The sequence below is a fragment of the Clarias gariepinus genome, chromosome 2, assembly GCF_024256425.1.
Source record: "Clarias gariepinus isolate MV-2021 ecotype Netherlands chromosome 2, CGAR_prim_01v2, whole genome shotgun sequence".
Lineage (NCBI taxonomy): Eukaryota > Metazoa > Chordata > Actinopteri > Siluriformes > Clariidae > Clarias > Clarias gariepinus.
The window spans coordinates 27,763,314-27,783,359 of record NC_071101.1 but is presented as its reverse complement, the minus strand read 5'-3'; the positions used below and the strand labels follow the sequence as shown (position 1 = coordinate 27,783,359).

At 36.0% G+C, this 20,046-nt stretch overlaps 1 protein-coding gene across 1 annotated transcript; it reads left to right on the top strand.

Annotated features, from left to right (window-relative positions):
* The first annotated feature begins 2,230 nt into the window (after positions 1–2,230).
* On the top strand, positions 2,231–17,403 carry pus7 (pseudouridine synthase 7). The gene is made up of 17 exons (XM_053477595.1): positions 2,231–2,303; positions 3,524–3,646; positions 3,784–4,125; positions 4,402–4,486; positions 5,232–5,345; positions 6,393–6,537; positions 9,355–9,466; positions 10,612–10,689; positions 10,861–10,989; positions 12,141–12,266; positions 12,418–12,479; positions 13,257–13,417; positions 15,169–15,295; positions 16,237–16,338; positions 16,535–16,664; positions 16,830–16,921; positions 17,192–17,403. Exons 1-17 carry the CDS (start codon positions 2,260–2,262, stop codon positions 17,326–17,328), a joined length of 2,109 nt encoding a protein of 702 aa, XP_053333570.1. The 5' UTR covers positions 2,231–2,259; the 3' UTR covers positions 17,329–17,403.
* The last annotated feature ends 2,643 nt before the right edge of the window (positions 17,404–20,046 follow it).

Genomic DNA, 20,046 nt, shown 5'->3' with positions numbered 1-20,046 from the left:
ATTTGATAATTTGACATTGTTCCTGAGTCAGAGTTCTTCAGATGAAGAGCATTGGACAAATGCAAAAGGCATGTTAGATATCTTTCTTCATTAAAAATGTCATAATTTATTTTGCAATTACATGCAAAGCATCTGTCATTGGTGTTACTCATTTTATAATTATAACTGTCAAAAATTGGACAAAGAACTGATTACATCTAATGAATTGATTTTTTACATTATTGAAGGCAACATGGTTTTACACATAAAAGCCTTTTTGTAATATAGTTAAGATTTTTCTCTTTAAATTGTCATTGATGTTACTGTCATTGGTGTTACCAGTAAGAAAAGTAATACCAGTTATAAAAAAGAAAATGCATTGAGCCGCACTTTTTGTGAATTCATAAATGTTAAAAGTAAATTATTGTTATACTAAAGATGTTCTATGTGTAAAAGAATAAATACATTTCAGGAGTTTTTTATTACCCAAATTCCATCTTTTCTGTAGAATGGCCCATTTATTATTTTGTTCATACACAGTATATTGAAGTTTATTAAAGTGTATTTAGGTGTATAGTGTCATATGGAAATCAACATGTATCACTGCAAATATTAATTATCTTCACATTCTTCTGGAAAAGCAGTCACAATGTTATGAATGCCAAAACATTCGCTGTCAATGCAAGTACGTAGCAGCTGACTGTTTTTCTCTTTTTCCAATTATTTTAAGAAAAACAATGCAAATAAAAATTTCACTATGTTAGTAAGTGTTAGTGTTAGACGGACAAAAAAAGACAATTAGCAGTCAAAATACCTTGAACCCAGCACTATTAAAAACACCGTGTTTAGAGCCGAAAGATCTCGGTTCTCATGAATGAACTGAACCGATTCATTTAATTTACAAACAGGAGCACGCGCGTTCTTCTTTGAAAAGGTAACGCTATACAGGCGCTGGGTTTCTCCGCACATGTGAGCTTCGTGGGAAAATGCAATATTCCTATAGGAGTTCATATTGTACTTCACAAGGATCCTAATCCTTTATTTTAATCTACACGACCACATGATTAAAAATTCGACTTATAAGTTTTTGACCATCTAAGATTTTTGTTTATTTGTGACTGAAGACACATAAACTGTGTTTTGGGACTGTAAACATACACAATTATTACGAGGCAGATCGCAAAAGTTCAGGTGTTTTTGTTAAACTTTGCATGGCTAGAGGCTTTATTACTAACGTCAGATGGAATTACTGATGCAAATATTATAATGATTCAGTCAAGTACACCTTTCTTTCATGTTGTCACATTTATTATTTGCATTATGCATAATTTTATATACAAATATACAATGTTTATATATATTGTATATATATAAACATTGTATGTGTATATATATATATATATATATATATATATATATATATGTGTGTGTGTGTGTGTGTGTAAATCATCGGTTTAATATTCGTACATCTCTATTAAAACACTGACTCAACTAGCAGTAACCTAGTCATTACCTGATGTAACTTACATAGTCAACACAACCATTAATAATACTCACTAACCTCAAAATGGTTTGACATTCTAAAAATAAGACATATATGTTTTTTTCCCCCTTGTAACCAAGTTGAGCTTTAAAGTTTGTTCTAACACGTGGGATCTATAGGACCACAGCTCCAACACCTGGAGAAAACATGTCATTACACTTACACCATATATTTAGGCATATAAATAAAAAATAAGTATGTTTATTTAATTAGTTTTGGATATAATCTGTATTTTTTTGTGTCATGGGTTAAAAAAATTCTTTTAAAAAATTATGTTACACTGATATTAATCAAGATCAAACTTGCTATAGTTGATACGACAAGCTTAATTGAATGTTATCAGTTTATACTTTGTACTATGTATCAACTTATAATTATTATACGCTTAATTGCCTGGTGGTGTTTGAATGGGGTTAAACTGACATAGGTGGAGGACTAAACGACAAAAATTTATCCTATCGGAGAACCGCAAATTCTCGCTCTTTTCTGTATAACTTGGGAACTATTTTGCCTCACAACCTCTGTGAAACATCATAAAAATGTGACAGTAAACAAATTAAATGTGTATTTTTTTTTCTATGTCTATCTTCTACATCTGCATAGTGTAAAAAGAAAACATTTAAACAAATTAATTTAATATGTTTTGGTCTCCAGCCAGAGAACCCGGTGGAAGGGGCGGGCCATATCCTAGTAAACACTTCCGGGTTAGAGCGGACTGTAATACATGCAGCTCTCGCATGCTGGTGAAGCCGCTGCGGCCAATCACACGCGTCTGGGTTAGGTGAGCACGTTATTACGAGCCTACATCTCTTCTATACTCTTAGACATTTTGGATGTTTAATGCATAAAGTGCTTACATGTTTAAAGCTGTAATATATGAGGCATGTTGAGCTTGTCTTGGTTCCCTAACCAGAGATTGGCTTCTGAACACCAGACTAGCTCCCTGTGCACACATGCTAGCTGAGTGCATCAGAGTTCCTGCAGTGTCTGACAGGGTGTTGCAAACAGGGTTTATTGTGAACTGACTGTGTGTAATGACCAGGGAGAAGCTAATTGAAACCCTGATTATTCAGTTTGTTCAAGAGCCATGCAGTACAGTACCAGTCAAAAGTTTGGACACACCTTTTAATTGTATGTTTTTTGTTTACTGTTTTATTTTCTACATTTCCGAACAATACTAGTGATTTCAGACCTATAAAATATCATGTCATTGGGAAAATAAGTAACAACAGCAACAGTCATCTGTTATTTAAAGACATGAAGAGCAGCTGATCTGGAATAGTGTTTTGTAAGAACAGTATTGCCAAGTACAGTTACAAGCACCCTGATGAAACTGTCTCCCATGAAGGCCATCCCAGAAAAGCAAGAGCAAAACTTACCTACAGAGGAAAAGTTCATTTAGAGTTAACTACCTCAGTTTAGAGCCGTTAGGAAGGCTTTACAGAGCATAAGTAGCAGACACATCTCAACATCAGTTGTTCAAGGGAAATTATCTTGGATGCCTTCAACCTTGTTTTACTTTGTAGAAAGAAATAAAATTTAGGGAAGACCATGGAGTTAGAACTTGTGTCCAAGCTTTTGAGTTGTACTTCTAGATGGCATTATTTTTAGCACAGTGGCCTTGCACCTCCAGTGTCCGGGTTTAATTTCCACTTTGGGTCTGTGTGCATGGAGTTTGCATGTTCTCCCCGTGCTTGGTGGATTTCCTCTGGGGACTCCGGTTTTCTTACACAGTCCAAAGACTTGAAAAAAATTGACATTCCCAAATTGCCCAAATAGTGTGTGTATGTGTGTGTGCCCTGTGATGTATTGGCACCCCAATCGGGGTATACCAGGCTTTGTGCCCGAAGTATCCTGGGATAGGCTCCAGGCCCCCGCAGCTGTGTGTACAGTATAAAGCATTTTAGACAGTGAGTGTGTGAGTGAGACTTTGTGTTCGGCTTTTTGTTGTGCACCATGTCTTTGTCAAACATCTACATTTTCTGTTTTCCCTCCCAACAGAACTGTTACTTGGTTGCCTCATCTTTCAAGAGTGTGCTTTTTTCCTATATTGTCAAGGAGTGTTTTAAAAATCAAACCTAAGCAAAATATATTTCCTGGTCTCCGAGAGCCTTCTTTCTGGGGGTTAGTAACACAAGGTTGTTTATACTAAAGCTATCATATGTCAAATTTCTTTTTTTTATACCGCTAATACATTGTACATTCTAACTGCTACATCATGTTAAAACCAAACCATTTAAAAACTATTTTTCCCGCCTTAGGCTTTCTCAAAACAGATTTGTGCCAATGGAGGATAAGGAGCTTTCGACGGCACAGATTAATCTCGGGGAGAAGCGAGCATGCCCTGAGGAGGATTCAGAACATACTGCTAAGAAAGCAAGACTTCAGGATGAAGCTAATGGCGGTCATGTCAGCAAACAAACAGAGGAAGACAAAGAAGAAATTGAGGCAGAGGAGGGTGGAGAAGAGGAGTCTTTGGAGGGGGAAGATGTAGAAGTAGAGAGCTTTGCCGATATGATGAAACATGGTCTTAGTGAAACAGATGTAGGGATCCATAAGTTTGTCAGTGACCATAAGGGATTCTCAGGAATCTTGAAAGAGAGGTTTGTTTGTTTGAGTTCATAAGTGTTGGCTTTCACATTACTCATGTCCAAGAAATTCACTCTGTCATTTACTGTATCGGAAAAAAAAATTGTTTTTGGTTCGTTGCATTATTAGTGTAGTTTGAGAAATTGAATCATTTGTAGCATTGTGGTAACATATTGTATTATCTTGCCGAATAACAAATCTGCTGTCCTGGGAATCTAGGATTACCATGGCAGCCTTACCACAGACAGATAGTGTTTGAATAAAACACATTTTATTATTTCTTTTATTAGATACTCTGATTTTGTGGTTCATGAGATCAGCAAGGAGGGGAAGATAGTGCGGCTAGACGACCTCTCCATACCTGTAGAAACAGAGGTAAGACACATGCTTCAGCAATATTAAGGTACAACTTAATTAGTTCTTAAGTTTTGGCCGTAATCTGATTTGGTTGTAGACTGATTTAGTTTTTTCCAAAGGAATACATGTAAATAGAATTCGTCCGTTCCTTGTCAGTATGAACTATATTTAACTATAATGTCTTTTTTTTTAATATTACGAAATATAAAACAAATTATGAAAAAGCCTTTATTATTAAAAAAATAATAATCCCGAACTAAATATGAATATAAGGACAGAGCGCACACACTTTAGTTTTACATGTATAGTTCGTGCACCGTTCTTAGGGAGACTCGCTGATGTTCATGGGTGTAGGAGAGGAAGATGGGTTGGGAGAAGGATAGTATTTGAAAGGAGAGTCCCCTTCCTTAATAACACTGGCATTTGTGCTTTCGTTCAGCATAGCGGCAGCTTGGGATCGCGGTTTCTCTGTCATATTCCGAGGAGGAGTTTGTCATTAGAGACAGATTTTAGGTGTTCTTATTGGTTGTGAACCAATTGGGCCTCTGGGGCGTTCATAACCAGTTCCTGTATTCGTTCAAAGCTCGTTTAGGGAAGACAAAGAATCGTTTCACTAATGAATACCAAAGTCTCGTACTTGGGACAATTTATATCTACGGTATACATGTAATATGTTCTTAGAATATATAACATGCAGCATATGTATCTATTCGTGGTCTATATGAAATACTGAGTTGTCTCTCTTCCTTACTGTCTGTTATAGAAAGCAGCTGCAGAGGTTGAGCCAGTAGAGTGTCAGGACCTGACCGAAGAGCAGAAACAACAGCTTTCCGATCTGCAGCTTTTCAAAAACAAAGAGGGAAATGTGGCTATTGAGGTGACACAGATTGCACTGCTCCCTCATGTTGCTCTGTTCTCTTTAAAGTCTGTCTGTGTGTATGAACCTTTTGATAAAGGTAACAAGGTTAAAAACAGTTTTGTTGAATTTTCAGTTCTGGAAGACTATTAAGCATCTAAATGTAGCTCTGGCTATAAAGCAAATCACAGATTTTTATATTAATGCACCTGATTCCAGAGTGTTACAGTAAATGATAGTGTTGCAGTCCTGTGAGTTCCAGTCAAATTGTGTGTGTGGAAATGCTCTTATTTCTCCTGGTGAACATAGCTGTGATTTTTGCTGTCAATTTTCACAATGCAGTTTCTTCAAGTGTTTAAGTAATCTCTGGTCACACACATTCATGATTTTCTAATGACTGCGCATAGTCCAGTATTTTTCCACAATACTGGACCATGTATAAAAATTCTAGTAGCCTAAATATCAGATTTTATTATTGCAAGCAAAATGTGGAAAATGTATGCAATTAGATGCCCGATTAGAGATTACGTTTTTATTTATGTGTAATATTTAGTAATCAAATATATTACGATAAAATAAAATAAAAATCTCCATTATGGGGCAGGTGTAGCTCTGTAGACTGCTGACCAGAAGGTCCCAGGTTCAAACCACACCACCACAAGGCTACTACTCTTGGGCCCTCAATCAAGGCCCTTAACCCATAACTGCTCAGATGTATAATGATTATAAAATGTAAGTCGCTCTGGATAAGTGACTCTTCCAAATGCTGCAAGAAAGGCTTTTGTTGGATTTTTCATTACTGACTCTGGGCCGTAACTATCTGGGAGAACTAGGGAGATCTAACTATCCCTAACTATCTCTCAAAATGTGTACACAATTTGGTTAAGATTTTTGGAAGAAAAGCAAAAAAAAAAATTTTTTTATCCTCACAAATGTAAAGTTGATCACCAAACCAATCAATGGTCACATATCAAACAAATCACTATAGAGACCTGTGTATGTAAATAAACTGTAATGTTAGTGTATGAGAAGGCATTCTTCATTCACATAATGTGATCATCCCCACAGGTGGAAGGAGATTCCAAGGAGAGACGTACTTTGCTTCATAAAGCAATCAAAACACTATACCCGGGACTGGAAACAAAAACCGAGGAAAGAGAGGGCAAGAGGTTCATAGTGGCATATCATGCAGCTGGGAAAAAAGCCCTGGCAGGTAGTGAGCATTCACAATGAATGCTTAATCATTTTTAATTTCTTAACTAAAGAGAATTATATATATATATATATATATATATATATATATATATATATATATATATATATATATAGCTATATTTATATATATATATATATATATATATATATAGCTATATTATGTCTAAATGACATAATTTCACCTTTGCATGTGTAATTATCCATCTCATGCCACAATCTCTCTCCATCTGTCAACTTGCATGTGTCATTAATTAATTGAAGTAGGTTTGGCATGTTCAGGTGCATGGATACACATGGTTGAGGCAGCTGTGCATAGACCTGAGAAAGGGTATGCACACACACTACATAGTCTGAATAAAAGCTTACTAATAATTGAGAATTGTATTGACTTGTTATTTTAACTAAGTAACTAAAGATATTATATATAATAATAAAAACGTAATAGCTAATTACCTGCCTTTTATTGCAGCTGTATTTGATAAACAAATCATACTAATACTGATATTATTAATTTCTACATTTTGGAGGAAAATATTTGGGCTAAAAAATGTCTGACTTTCCAGACCTCAGCTGTAGGAACATTGACAGATCTCCACACACATAATACAGAGAATCTATTAGAATGAAAATACCTATGTAAGGGAGTACAACTGAGGTCGATCTACCAATAAAATTATGGTAAAACTGATTATAGGAATATGAATAGGGATTCTGCTGGCAGACATTATAATGGACTGAAAGCTACCATAGACCACAATGATAATAAGTTGAGCGGATAATCAGATGAAGCATTGCAGCATCTTAAGTGTCTCTGATGCTTATTAGATCACTCGAGATCAAACGTGGCAATTAACATGATACGAGAGAGAGCTTTGGTGTTGAATTGTATTTTGTGAGAGTATTTTGGAGTGATGTATGATGGAAAAGCCTCACACATTAGCTGGGATCCAAATACCCTTGCGTTCTTATTTTTTAAGCCATAGCGAGCCACACTGTTTAGTGGAGAAGCACTTTTATACAGCCTTACAAAAAGTTATGCATGACTTATCAGGTTTCGCAGGGAAAATCTTAAATTTTTCTGTTCATCAGGAATATTTTTGGCATAATAGTTGGTTGTATGTAGTTAAAAGGAAAGCGACTACGTACAGTCATGTTCAAGAGTTTTCAGAGGCTTTTTTATAATTTTTTTTGTGCAAAAACTAAACAAAGATCATCTGATCATAGTTGCTCTCAGTATTAGGCAAATACAATTTTAGGCAAACAACAACATATAACCTTTTTCTTTATTGAACAAAAATTAAGCCAAAAAAATGTGGGCAATATTAAGTACCCATATGATTCCATAGCTTATAGATCCTCTTTTATCAGCAATAACTTGAAGTAATTGTTTATTGTATGATTATCGGTCTCTCACATCATTGTGGAGGGATTTTGGTTTGTTCTTTTTTACAACATTGCTTCAGTTCTTTGGGGTTTTTGGGCATTCACTTACGCACAGCTCTGTTAAGGTTTTGCCACAGCATTTTAATTGCGTTAAGAACTGGACTTTAACTAGTCCATTGCAAAACCTTGAAAAAATTGAAATCATCACTTGCTTGACAGTGGGTTTATGAGGTGTTTCTGCTGAAATGCTGTTTGGTTTTCGCTGGACATTAAGACCAAACAACTCTACTTTGGTCTCACTTGTCCGTAGGACATTGTTCCAGGAGCCTTGTGATTTGTTCAGGGTGCAGATTTACGAACCTTAATTGTGCGTCCTCATTCTTTTTAGACAGAAGAGGCTTCTTCTGTAAACCCTCCCAAACAAACCGTACTTGTTCAGTCTTCTTCTAGTTGTGCTGTCATGGCCTTTAACATGCTCAGTGAGGACTGTAAGGTCTGAGGTGTAGCTCTTGGGGTTTGCATTTGTATTGTACAGTCTTTCCTTGGGGTGTATGTGCTGGGACTCCTGGGAAGACAGGCAACTGTCTTAAATGCTTTCCACTTGTGAATAATCTTTCTTACTGTAGAATTCCAAATTATTTGGAGAGAGTTTCATAGTCCTTCCCAGATTATTGTACAGCAGCAATTGCTCCTCTATAGCCATTATGGCTTTCCCCCTTGGCATTGTGTTAACACTCACCTGCATGCTCCAGACCAGCAAACTGTGGTCTTCTGTTTTTATAGGTCTGCACACCTGCTGATGATCCATCAATCAAGGGAAGTTAAAAAAATAATTGCATAGTGAAAAACGTTGTATGTTATTCATCTAATATTGTGCTTGCCTAATACGAAGACCCTCTAAGATCAGCTAATCACTTAGAATTAAAAGAGGGGGTACTAATTCTGATCATGACTGTATATTTCTAGTCATTGTGCATGGGTGGGAATTATATATCATTGGTCTTTTGCGCATATGAACTAGAAAATCCAGAAGGAGGGCTATGTAGTTTGTCCCATGAGCATTTACTTCTCGAGTCAGGACCCTGGCATACAGAAGTGATCTGGCACATCTCCTTCCTGCATGCATATCATGCCCCATGTCTGGGTTCTCTACTTGGTCCCTGAGCATTCTTAGTAATATTTTCTTGTCCTCCTAATGCTCCTCTTTATTGGGACAGAAGTTCGAACAGCTGCAGGTAAGAACACTCAGCTCCATGTGAGGAGTTGTTTTGTTTGATTTTCATTTAGGACAATTTCTGTTCAGGTGTATAAGTGATTGGTAGTATGTTTATACTGTTTTGGGAGTCATCTTTGACATTGGTCTGTTAAATTGCAGTATTCACACCATATTTTACCATCTCACTCTTTTTGTCTACCTCTCTCTTTATGGAAGCACCAAGAAAACACTCATGGCCCAAGAACCGTGGCAGCTTCTGCCATTTTGTGCTTTACAAGGAGAATAAAGACACCATGGATGCCATCAACGTTCTCTCCAAATTTCTCAGGTAGGTTCTGGCTTTTGTAAATAAAAAAAAATGGTTAGGCTATTTAAATAATTTTGTTGAAAATATATTTCATTTTATAAATAAATGTTTTAAATGCTTTTAACATTTATTGTTCTTTTAGCAGGTGCTATTCTTCATACAAGCTCTGTCCTACTTTCTGTACTTAAGTGTATTTAGTATACTGTATCATCTGCATGACGGTAAAGTCACAGAAATTAACTATGTGCATGGAACTATTGGATAAACATTGAGCTCTTAATATTGAAAGTAATTTTCTCAGTCAGTACTGATACTGTAGTTGCATTTGTAGAGGTGTTTTTTTTTTTTTTTTTTTTTTGCTTGTTCTTCATTTTGTAGCATTAAAAATCCTATGCTGTGTCAAAGAAGCAATTATTCTTTAAAGAAGAAGCCTTACCCTCTGTGCTTACTGCTAAGTGATTTTTATCTCCTTGGCACACTGACTTATCTCTCTTTCTTGTTCATTTATTAAGATTTTTTTATGGCATTAATTACACATGATCAAAGTACCATTTAAAAAATCATAATACATTTTTAAATTTTCTACGCTGTGTAATTTTGTAGTTAAAGGAAAATGATGCATAATCATAATTAGTGATGTTAATGTGAATAAAACCATACAAAAAATGACAGAAATATAAATACATGAGGTAAAGAGAAAAGAAGGGAAGAGAAAAAGGCGTGGTAATTCACATTTGGATTGTGGTTATGGCATTCCACAATACCATAACATGCAAAATACCTTAAAAATAATGCATGAACTGTCTGAAAATGTTATAAAGGACAGAATCAATGATCTGCCATGCTTAGGTTCTACTGTAGGTGTCCTGCTTCTTTTTAATTGCTGCACAAGCAATGGTTTAAATTTATTAGGCCAAATGTACTTTAAACTTTCTTGAGAGGTTTCATTCCTTTAATATTTTATTGTTTGGTTTTGTATACTTTTTATTTTCACATTTTTTTAAGCATTTAAAAAGCATCTACTATTAAACGGGCCAATTATTTTAAAAAATCCTCATTTTCAGGAAGCTCATTGAGGCTTTTTTTTTTTTTTTTTTTTACATTTTTTCTGTATGCTCTTTGCACAGACTTTTATATCCTGCCTTTGCTTTTTGATGTGTCCTCAGGGTTCGACCCAACGTCTTTTCCTATATGGGCACAAAAGACAAGAGAGCCATCACAGTGCAAGAGATTGCTGTATTAAAGTGAGTGCAATCCTTTGCCCTGTTCCTGGTTAAAGTCTATATTTTAATTCTGTCTCATGGCAAAGGTTGAATAAGCCATTGTTTGTGTTATCCTTTTTCTATTGTAGTTTTATGATCTGACTGAATGAGTTATAAATGTATATTAGAGAGTTTATTTTTGCCTCTTCTCAGAATCAGCGCCGAACGATTGGGTCACCTTAACAAGTGCCTGATGAACTTCAAACTGGGAAACTTCAGCTATAAAAAGCATCCACTGAAACTCGGGGAGCTCCAGGGTAACCATTTCACAGTGGTCCTCAGGTCAGTGCACACTTCTCTAAGGATTATACTTAAGTTTAGTGCATAGTTCATGCACACTTTTAGTTTTTCAAAACTAAACTCAGGCCATGGTTTAAAGAAAGAAAGAGTTGCATGTGGAAAAATACATGCAAACTTAACACCTGCAAAAACTGTGCAAGCTGATCAGGGCTATAGAGGATCTTTCACAATAGTACAATAACACATCTTGTCTGTTATCAATATAACATTGATGGTATTATTTACAATGCCAGTAAGTCACACAAGGGCCGGGGTAGTTCAGTGGTTAAGGCATTGGACTATGGTTCGGAAGATCCCAGGTTTAAACCCCACAACCACCAAGTTGCCACTGTTGGGCCCTTGAGCAAGGCCCTTAACCCTCAATTGCTCAGATGTGTACTGAGATAAAATGTAAGTCGCTCTGGATAAGAGCGTCTGCCAAATGCCTAAATGTACTTTCAAATTATACTTATTGCAAGTACAAATGAAGACATACAGTTTTAAAAGCCTATTTCTTCCAGTTGAAGACAGATTTATACCCCTGATCACGTATTAGTACTGAGAATATATGATGTGTTAGTAAATGCAGGGTCATGATCTCGGGTTAACGTTTATGTGGAGTATTTGCATGTTCTCTTGGGTTATCTGGTTTCCTCCCACATCACAAAAACATGCCACTAGTTTGATTGGCGAGGGTAATTTCCTTTTCTGTGTGAATGTGCGTATGACTGGTGCTCTGTGATGGAATGGCTTTTTGTCCAGTGTTCACATTATAGGCTCAGACTAAACCAGAGCTGCTGAGAACATGTGCCTCACACACACACACACAAACATATTACACTGTGTATCCTATCTGTATTATGGACATGACAATCTCCTCACAATTCTTCATTGTAAATCACCCACATTGCGCCTACTGTTTAATGCTACAACATTGTTCTATTGTACTCTACACTCAAATTAGTGTAAATAATGCCTTCAGACTGTAAGTATAATCTAATTACTCAGCGCTTTGTTCCTATTCATGTTGTGAATATTTAGCTACAAGGCTTTTCAGTTCCAACACTGAGCCCCTTTTCCCTGCATGATCTTGTTCTTCAAATTAATTTAAAATATCAGTTAATTCAAACAGAAACTGTTTTCTGTATTTGCAGGAACATCTCGGGTTCTGATGAACAGGTGGAACAGGCCATGACATCACTAAGGCACACGGGGTTCATCAACTATTACGGCATGCAGCGCTTTGGCACCACAGCTGTACCCACACATCAGGTTGGCAGGTAATAAAAAACACACCAGGCACAAAGACAATAACAGACCCAGGAGTACTTAGATCATTTACACATAACACATACCACACCATGATATACCATGAGTATACTGCATTCTCATACATGTTATTTTTATAACCTTTCTCCGCTTTATTTAAAGAGCCATCTTGCAGAATAACTGGACTGAAGTAGTGGATCTAATCCTAAAGCCACGGCCAGGAGGTATGTCCTTATCTGCTGATTCAATTTTTGTGTAAAGTTTCCATAGATAATATCGCCTCAAGAACAAAAATAATATTTTATCAAATACAGACGTCTTGAGAAATTCAGCGAATTGTGAATGTGATCAAAAATGCCTATAAATGCCTATTTTAATAGTTTAAAACCTAAATATACCCCCAATATGCTTGCAAAACACTTTAAATTCATTTAAAACTCCGCTTAATACATTACCCTTATAAAAAAGGTAAACCTGTATACTGTACAGGACCAGACTGCTAGGACTCCCACAGTGCTAGAATGTAAAATACCGATGATATCCCTATATGTAATGTAATTTATGCAAGCATGTTATCTTTAAGAGTAAATACAGTAATAATTCACCATCCCAGGCCACTTTTTGTTTTATGGTTGCTTTGTGTTGTCTCTACACTACTAAAAATGTATACAGTATTATTTCTTATACGTAAATTTTGCTGAATTTCTGTAAATATTTAGGTTACAAAATTAGTAAATTATATTGTTCTAAATAGTTTAGTGTTAAAACACATAAAAATTAATATATATTGCCACAAAAAAGCCATTAAAAACATTGCGGAGGATATTTGCGGTTTTCGTGAAATTCCGGGGGGTCCGCAAACAGTTATTGGTTTGGTTCTAGGGACAAATCCGCAAACAACTAAGGCTGTAAACTCCATAGTCTTTCTGTCTCATTCACTGTCACCTTTCCTACTTTTTTCCCCCTTTTATCTTCCTTTCGTACACACTGGTTGACTTCAGCGGAGAAGGGCTATCTGGTGAAGTGTAGAGAGGAATGGGCCCAGACACAGGATCCTGAAGCAGCCCTGAAGAAGCTACCAGTGAAACGTTGTGTAGAGGGACAGCTGCTGAGAGGACTGTCAAAGTACGGCAAAAAAAACATCATTACTGCATTTGGACTGGTGAGAACACACGAACACTATGCTAAATAAATGGGTGTGTAAGCGTAGGTGTTGATCACATAGGTGTTGATTGCCGCCGCCGGCAAGATGTTCATACACATACTAATTACCATATTAACATATGCTCACAGCTGAACTTACTGTTACTGTTCCTGCTCCTGTATCATGATTTTAAATAGAGTTAAAGCAAGTGTAAATATTGTAGGAGACTGGTGGATAAAGCATCGTGCCAACTTGCAGACCAAAAGTGTGCAATATTTCATACTTTCTTTAGAAGTAAATTTAGTATTAAAGATTAACACGGACCGTACATGGTTTTCAAAAGGTATATCGCATGTGTAAGAATGTATGTTAAAATGAAAAGAAAAAAATAAAGCAACGTCACTATAGCAAATACAATGTGTTGTATGAACATTGAAATAATTGAACACAGACAGGGCTGATCCCGTGTACACGCCGATCTTTGGCAGATGCTAATGTTTATTAATAAATATGCAAATTCAATAGTCACGTGACAGATGTCAGAAACCCAAACAAGTAAAAAAATCTTTCTTGGCAGATTCCGTAAAAATGTTTGCATCTTTTTTTGCGAGTTGGCTCTGTGTCCGCTATAATGGTGGTTTTGAAGGAAATTATTATGTATTATGGGATCTCAGGTCACATGATCCCAGTTCCATGGAAGGGAGGTTGGGACTAATTATCTTACTAAAAGTACAGGCTACACAAAACAAGTTTCAAAACTATTTTTTATAGATAGATGTGCAACGCCAAGACAATACCGTTATCACTTATCATTTATATGAACAGTCTTCTTGTTTATTGTGCATAGTTGTATGTGCTGTATAGTCTGAATCTATCTTTAATTTAAGGTAAATAATTTTTTTTTTAATTTTATCACGTATTTGTCCACGGTTTTAATTGTGCCAATTAATTCAGCCAATTAATTTTACAATTAATTTTACAACCCATTTTGTCCTTTTTTTTTTTTTGTGCTCCTGTTAAATCACACTCCCTTTTCTGTTTTAGCAAACACAATTACATGGGTGGTTTATTATCGGTTCTGTGGTGTTCACCATTATTCAGTTGTTATAATTAAATAAATAAGTACATATCATAATATAATATAATAACCATAATATACACTCCCTGAGCACTTATTTTACTATACTACCACTACACAAAAACTGGGAAGGGTCTTCCTTTCTTCTCAAAACAGCCTTACGTTTTCATGGCATGGATTCCACAACATGTTAAAAACATTCCCCTGAGATTCTAATCCATGTTGACATGATTGCGTCACAGTTTTTGCAGATTTTTCAGATGCACGTTCATGCTGTCAATCTCTACTATTACCACATCCCAATGGATTGCAATTCGGTGACTTTGAAGGCCACTGAAGAACATGTTCATTAAACAAATGTTTCACCAGCTGTGGTATATAAGAGATGATTGATTTGTATTAACGGGCAAAATGTGCAAACATAGTGCAAGCAAACATTTCCCACACCACTACACAAACCTCCACCAGCCTGAAAAGGTTGGGACCATGAATTCATTCTGTCGGCAATTCTGATCTGGGTTTCAACATGGTTCAACACGCATGATATGTGTATCTGAGATACTTTTCTGCCTACAACAATTGTACAAAGTGCTTATCTGAGATACTGCAGCATTTTTGTTGCATCAAATCTTTTTTTTTTTATTATAAATTTTTTTTAATTCTTACTTGTTCCTCTCATTTTTCCTTACAGATCCCTCGCAATAACAGGCTCATGTACATCCACAGTTATCAGAGCTTTGTCTGGAACACCATGGTCAGCAGGAGAGTGGAGGCCTATGGACTTAAAGCTGTGGAAGGAGACCTTATACTCAAAGGAGGTGTGCTTTTCTGTGTTATTTTAAGTGTATTAATGTGCCCTACAACAAAGTATTCTATTTAAGAGTTCCTATTGTTACTGAATGTAATGACAATGGGTTCTATCGCTCGACTGTCAGCAAGGATCTGCCAAACCTAAACAACTAAACATCATTAGCTAGATAGTCCAATAAATGCTTATTTTAATGCATTTGTTAATGGTGGCATTTTCTTTGCCATTTCAAGTGGAGAACTTTTGCTGCAGTTTAGTTACTTTTAACATTCCTTAGTTAGTCACTTATCCCTTTTGTGTTGTAATCTTTTCACTAAAATGTTCCAAGCATTCAAGTCAACGGGGACTTTTGATTGTGCAGAAAAACAGAACACAGTTGAGAGTAAAAGCTACCTTTTTTTCTCTATATAATCCCCTGCTACACTAATGCGCTAGAAAGATTTCTCAGTACGCCAAAGCCATTCATGTGCTTCATGTGTAAAATGCAGGCCTCCTGGGAACTCCTTTAATGGCCCAAACATGTGAAAATGGCCTGAAGCAAGGTCAAGACTGTCCGGGCATGTTGCAATAACTTTCAACTAAGTGTCTGTAACGTGCAAGTGGTGTTGGTGAACGATTGTGTGCACAGTTTCCGCAGACAAGTGCATAGACAAATGCAGATCCAGTTGTACTCCAGTTTGACCTGAACGCCCCTCATAGTTTCGCACTTTCATATGTTACTTTTTTGTTTTTTAATTTAATCTAAAAATAGATAAAAGTGTGTGGCGTATTGTTTTTTTATTTTAAACAATCAGAAAATTTGGCATTGGAGATACTCAATAAGTGTAGTGAAAAAAATATTTCTTGAAACGTGAGAATACTGACATTTACTATAACAAAGTTAAAATGTATATTTTTATTGGCTTGGTGTTTGATTATATTTTGTGTAATTTTAGTGAATTTGTCTTGCAGGTTCTGCTCACATCCTGTCTGCGGAAGAAGCTGAGAAGCACTCCATTCATGATATTGTAATGCCACTACCTGGATTTGATGTCATCTATCCTACACATAAGGGTCAGTCAGAATACACATTCAGATATTTTCCGCTCTGCATGGTAATAACCTTTTGTAAACCACAACATTTTTTGCATTCCTCATTTTTGCTTGGTAATCTCTTCTGTTCCTATGTGAAATTTAGATTTCATTTTGTATATGCCTTAACATAATAGTGTTTTTCAAACCCATGGGTCACATGCACTTTGTGCGGCAGTGGGAAACGGCTACAGGGACATGCTGACAGCCGATAATCTGGACATCGATAACATGAGGCATAAAGTACGAGATTATTCCTTGGCTGGAGCTTATCGCCGCATCCTCATATGTCCTAAAGATGTCAGCTGGTCAGTCGAGTTTCACTTCAACCTTTTTCTTCCCTCTTTATTATTTTTTTAATGCAGGAAATTTTGGACAGTACAATAGGCTCACCTTGTGATCCACTCAAATATTTCAAATAGTTCTTTCTCTTTTCCTTATTCTCTCACTTCATTTCTGGTCATCTTGGAAAGGGAGCTGATTCATTATGATGACCCTAAAGTGCCTCTGGTCCACACGGATGTAGAGAAATTGGAAAACAAACCAGCACCAGTTTATCTGACAGGTCAGTACGTTTAGTCTAGTTGGTAGAGGTGTGTCAAGTGTGTTTTGTCATTTATCTAAAAAAAATTTAGACGTATTGTATGCTAAGGTTTACATGGCAAAGTTTTGCTTTTTTCTTTGTTTAATTTATGTCTGCTAGGATTTTAACAATGTGCATTGTTAGTTGATCTGTTTAGATAATTAAGTATGCCCCACTTTCCCTTGGGTTCTAAAGAGAAATGACTGTTTGCTTTTTCTTGCTTGCTTTTGCCTCTCGATGCTGATGGTTTAGAGGGTAAATACAAGGCCCTGAAGATGGAGTTCTCCCTCCCGCCGTCTACCTACGCCACCATGGCCATAAGAGAAGTGCTTAAAATGGACACCAGCATCAAGAACCAGACGCAGCTCAACACAGTGTGGCTGAACTGAGGAACACCATCTGTCTGGAGTTTTACTTTCTCCCCATAAGCTTTTGTTTTTCGTAACTCCAGTCAGAAATTGTTCAGCATTTAAGTTCTTACATTTTAACAAGTTTAGAAAACAGTTAATAGTATACATTAAGTTTTATTTTTTTTGCCCTGTTCTTGATGAATGTGTGGAAAACATTTTTTCTGATATTAGACCGTGCTCTAGATGTACAGATGGCGTAATTAAGTACATGTCTTTTTTTTTATTTGCAAAATGACATTTTGGAACTATAATGAAATTGCCCAAAAGAAAAAAATAAAATGTTTTAAATTCCCAGACATTTGGAAGATGACTATATCATTAAACATCCCAATGCTTAGATCATTTATTTATTTCTGTGGCACATTCAATCAACAAAAAGGGTTTAAATAATTATATAAGGATTTCAGTTTAGGGCCCACATATGTTTTAGAGATATCATTTCCACGTTTATACTATATTGGCAAAAATATGTGGACACCCATGTGTGGGGCCTTTTTTAACCATAGCCACAAAGAGGATGGCAAACGTTTTTTCTCTAATATGCTGTAGCATTAAGATTTCCATTTACTGGAGCTATGAGGCCAAAGTCTGTTCCAGCATGTTTCAAAATATATTGATCGTCTCTCCTGTACAAGTGTTTACAGGGCTTAAAAATATAGAACTTTAAAATATAGTTACTAATGCTCATGGCACAGTTTGATCCGCTTGCTGCAACCTTGACCATCTGTGCAACGCACTGTTCATGCTGTCTTCAGCTTTCCTGCAGTCTATAAATAATCAGACAAAACTAGTTGTGGCTATAGAGGTGTCAGTAGGTACGTATATGACAGGTTAGACTAGAATAAACTCTGCTAAGACAGTGGTTAAATTCTAACTGTTTTATTGATTTAAAACCTGCATTGACAGAAAAATTTAGTTTTTAATTATACTTACTGGCCACTTTACATCTGTTGAACTGCACATTAACAAAAAATATCTATTGTAACTAGCCAATTACTTGACAACAATTCAGAGCATTTAGGCAAGTATAATGTTCAAGACAATCTGCACAATTTCAAACCAAATATTAGAAAATTCTGGGGAGGATGTTTGTGCCAAATGTTTTTTGCCAAAAAAAATGCCAAATGCAAGTACTTCCAAACCTGCTGATCTACTGTGATATTCACACACAACTATCTGTACTGTTTATAGAGAATGTTCTGAAAAAGATTAAATATCCAGTGAGCAGCCATTCTCTGGTTTAAATTGCTTCATCAATTGCAAAAGGTAACAGTAACTCAAGAAAATAACTGGATAATATTTCATGCTGGAATTACTCATCATATGAACGATGCAAAAAAAGTAGCACGATTTTTGATGGTCTTTAAAGGCTGCTCTTTGAATCAGATTATACACTGTTGATATCAGAGCTCGCTTAGATACATTCACTCCCTTTCTAGACCATATCTGAAAGAAATGATCAATTAAGGATGTTAGAAACCATGCATTGAAAATAATGGATAACAGAGAAAGTGCTTGTTTTTGCTTGAAGTGTGATCTAAACTCAGCTCTTTTAAACTCTTTTAAAGAACTCGTTACCGATGCATTACTTGGCTGATAGTTCCTGTTTAGTAGTAGTGAGGCACAGTGCACTGAAAATAAAGAGCCTACATTAATCTTACTTCCATATTTACCCAAATAGATAAGCTCATCAATATTTCATGACTCCTAATAATACACAAAATTGGGCAATGCCAATCTCCCAGCATCTTTCTGTATTTCTAAAAAAGCTTTCCTGATTCTTGGAATACTTTTATTCCATATGAAGTAAGACAGGTGTTTGTCCTATTCCTTAAAGAAAGATTTTGGAATCTTTTGCCTCTTTACTTAAAGCTACTGTATAGCTGAGGGTTATCTTAATTTGCTATATTAAATAAAACTGGGTACAGTGGATAGCACTGTCTTGCACTCGTATACCGTAAACAAAAGTAATCCGATTTTACCCCATTGGTTCTTATACAAGCAGTTGGATGCACATAAAGTGCTGATCCAAGTGCAAAAGTTATGTCCGAAACCAACATTTTTAGGGCTGTGAATAAATAGTCATTTTCAATGGGATCAAAAGCTTTATGTGTATTTACAGTAATGCTAACAGCACCTCTGGCAGACGTGAGCTGTCTTGTGAATAGAGTATCTTAAATAGCCTTTGTAGATTACATGAGAGCTGACACCCAGCTATCAACCCTGTCTGGTCTTGATGTATAATTTATTGCATGACAGGATTTAGCCTCAATGCCAAGACCATTCATTGGAATCATTTGGAAACTTACAGGCCGATAAGACACGTTTTCTTCAATCTTTTTATGTACAACTGTAATAATAGCCTGTGACATACTTTGTGATAATGATTTTTGCTTAACTATTTCCATAAACACCTCTTTTAAAATTGTGGGGAATAAATCCATCAGGGCCAGGTGCTTTTCTACTTTTCATTTGTTTAAAGATTGTTCAAGATTGACTTGATCTTGGTCATTGATAGCAGGCATTTCTAGTGTAGTAAAAAAGTGTGCTATATTTGCTCTATCATATGGCTTCTCATAAAAAGATTTAAACTGTTTATTTATGTTTAACTGGTTCGTGGTTAAGTCCATGTGTCAATATAATACCTCCTCTGCTTCTATGATTAGGGTATCTAATTCCGACTGTAATATTCCTCTC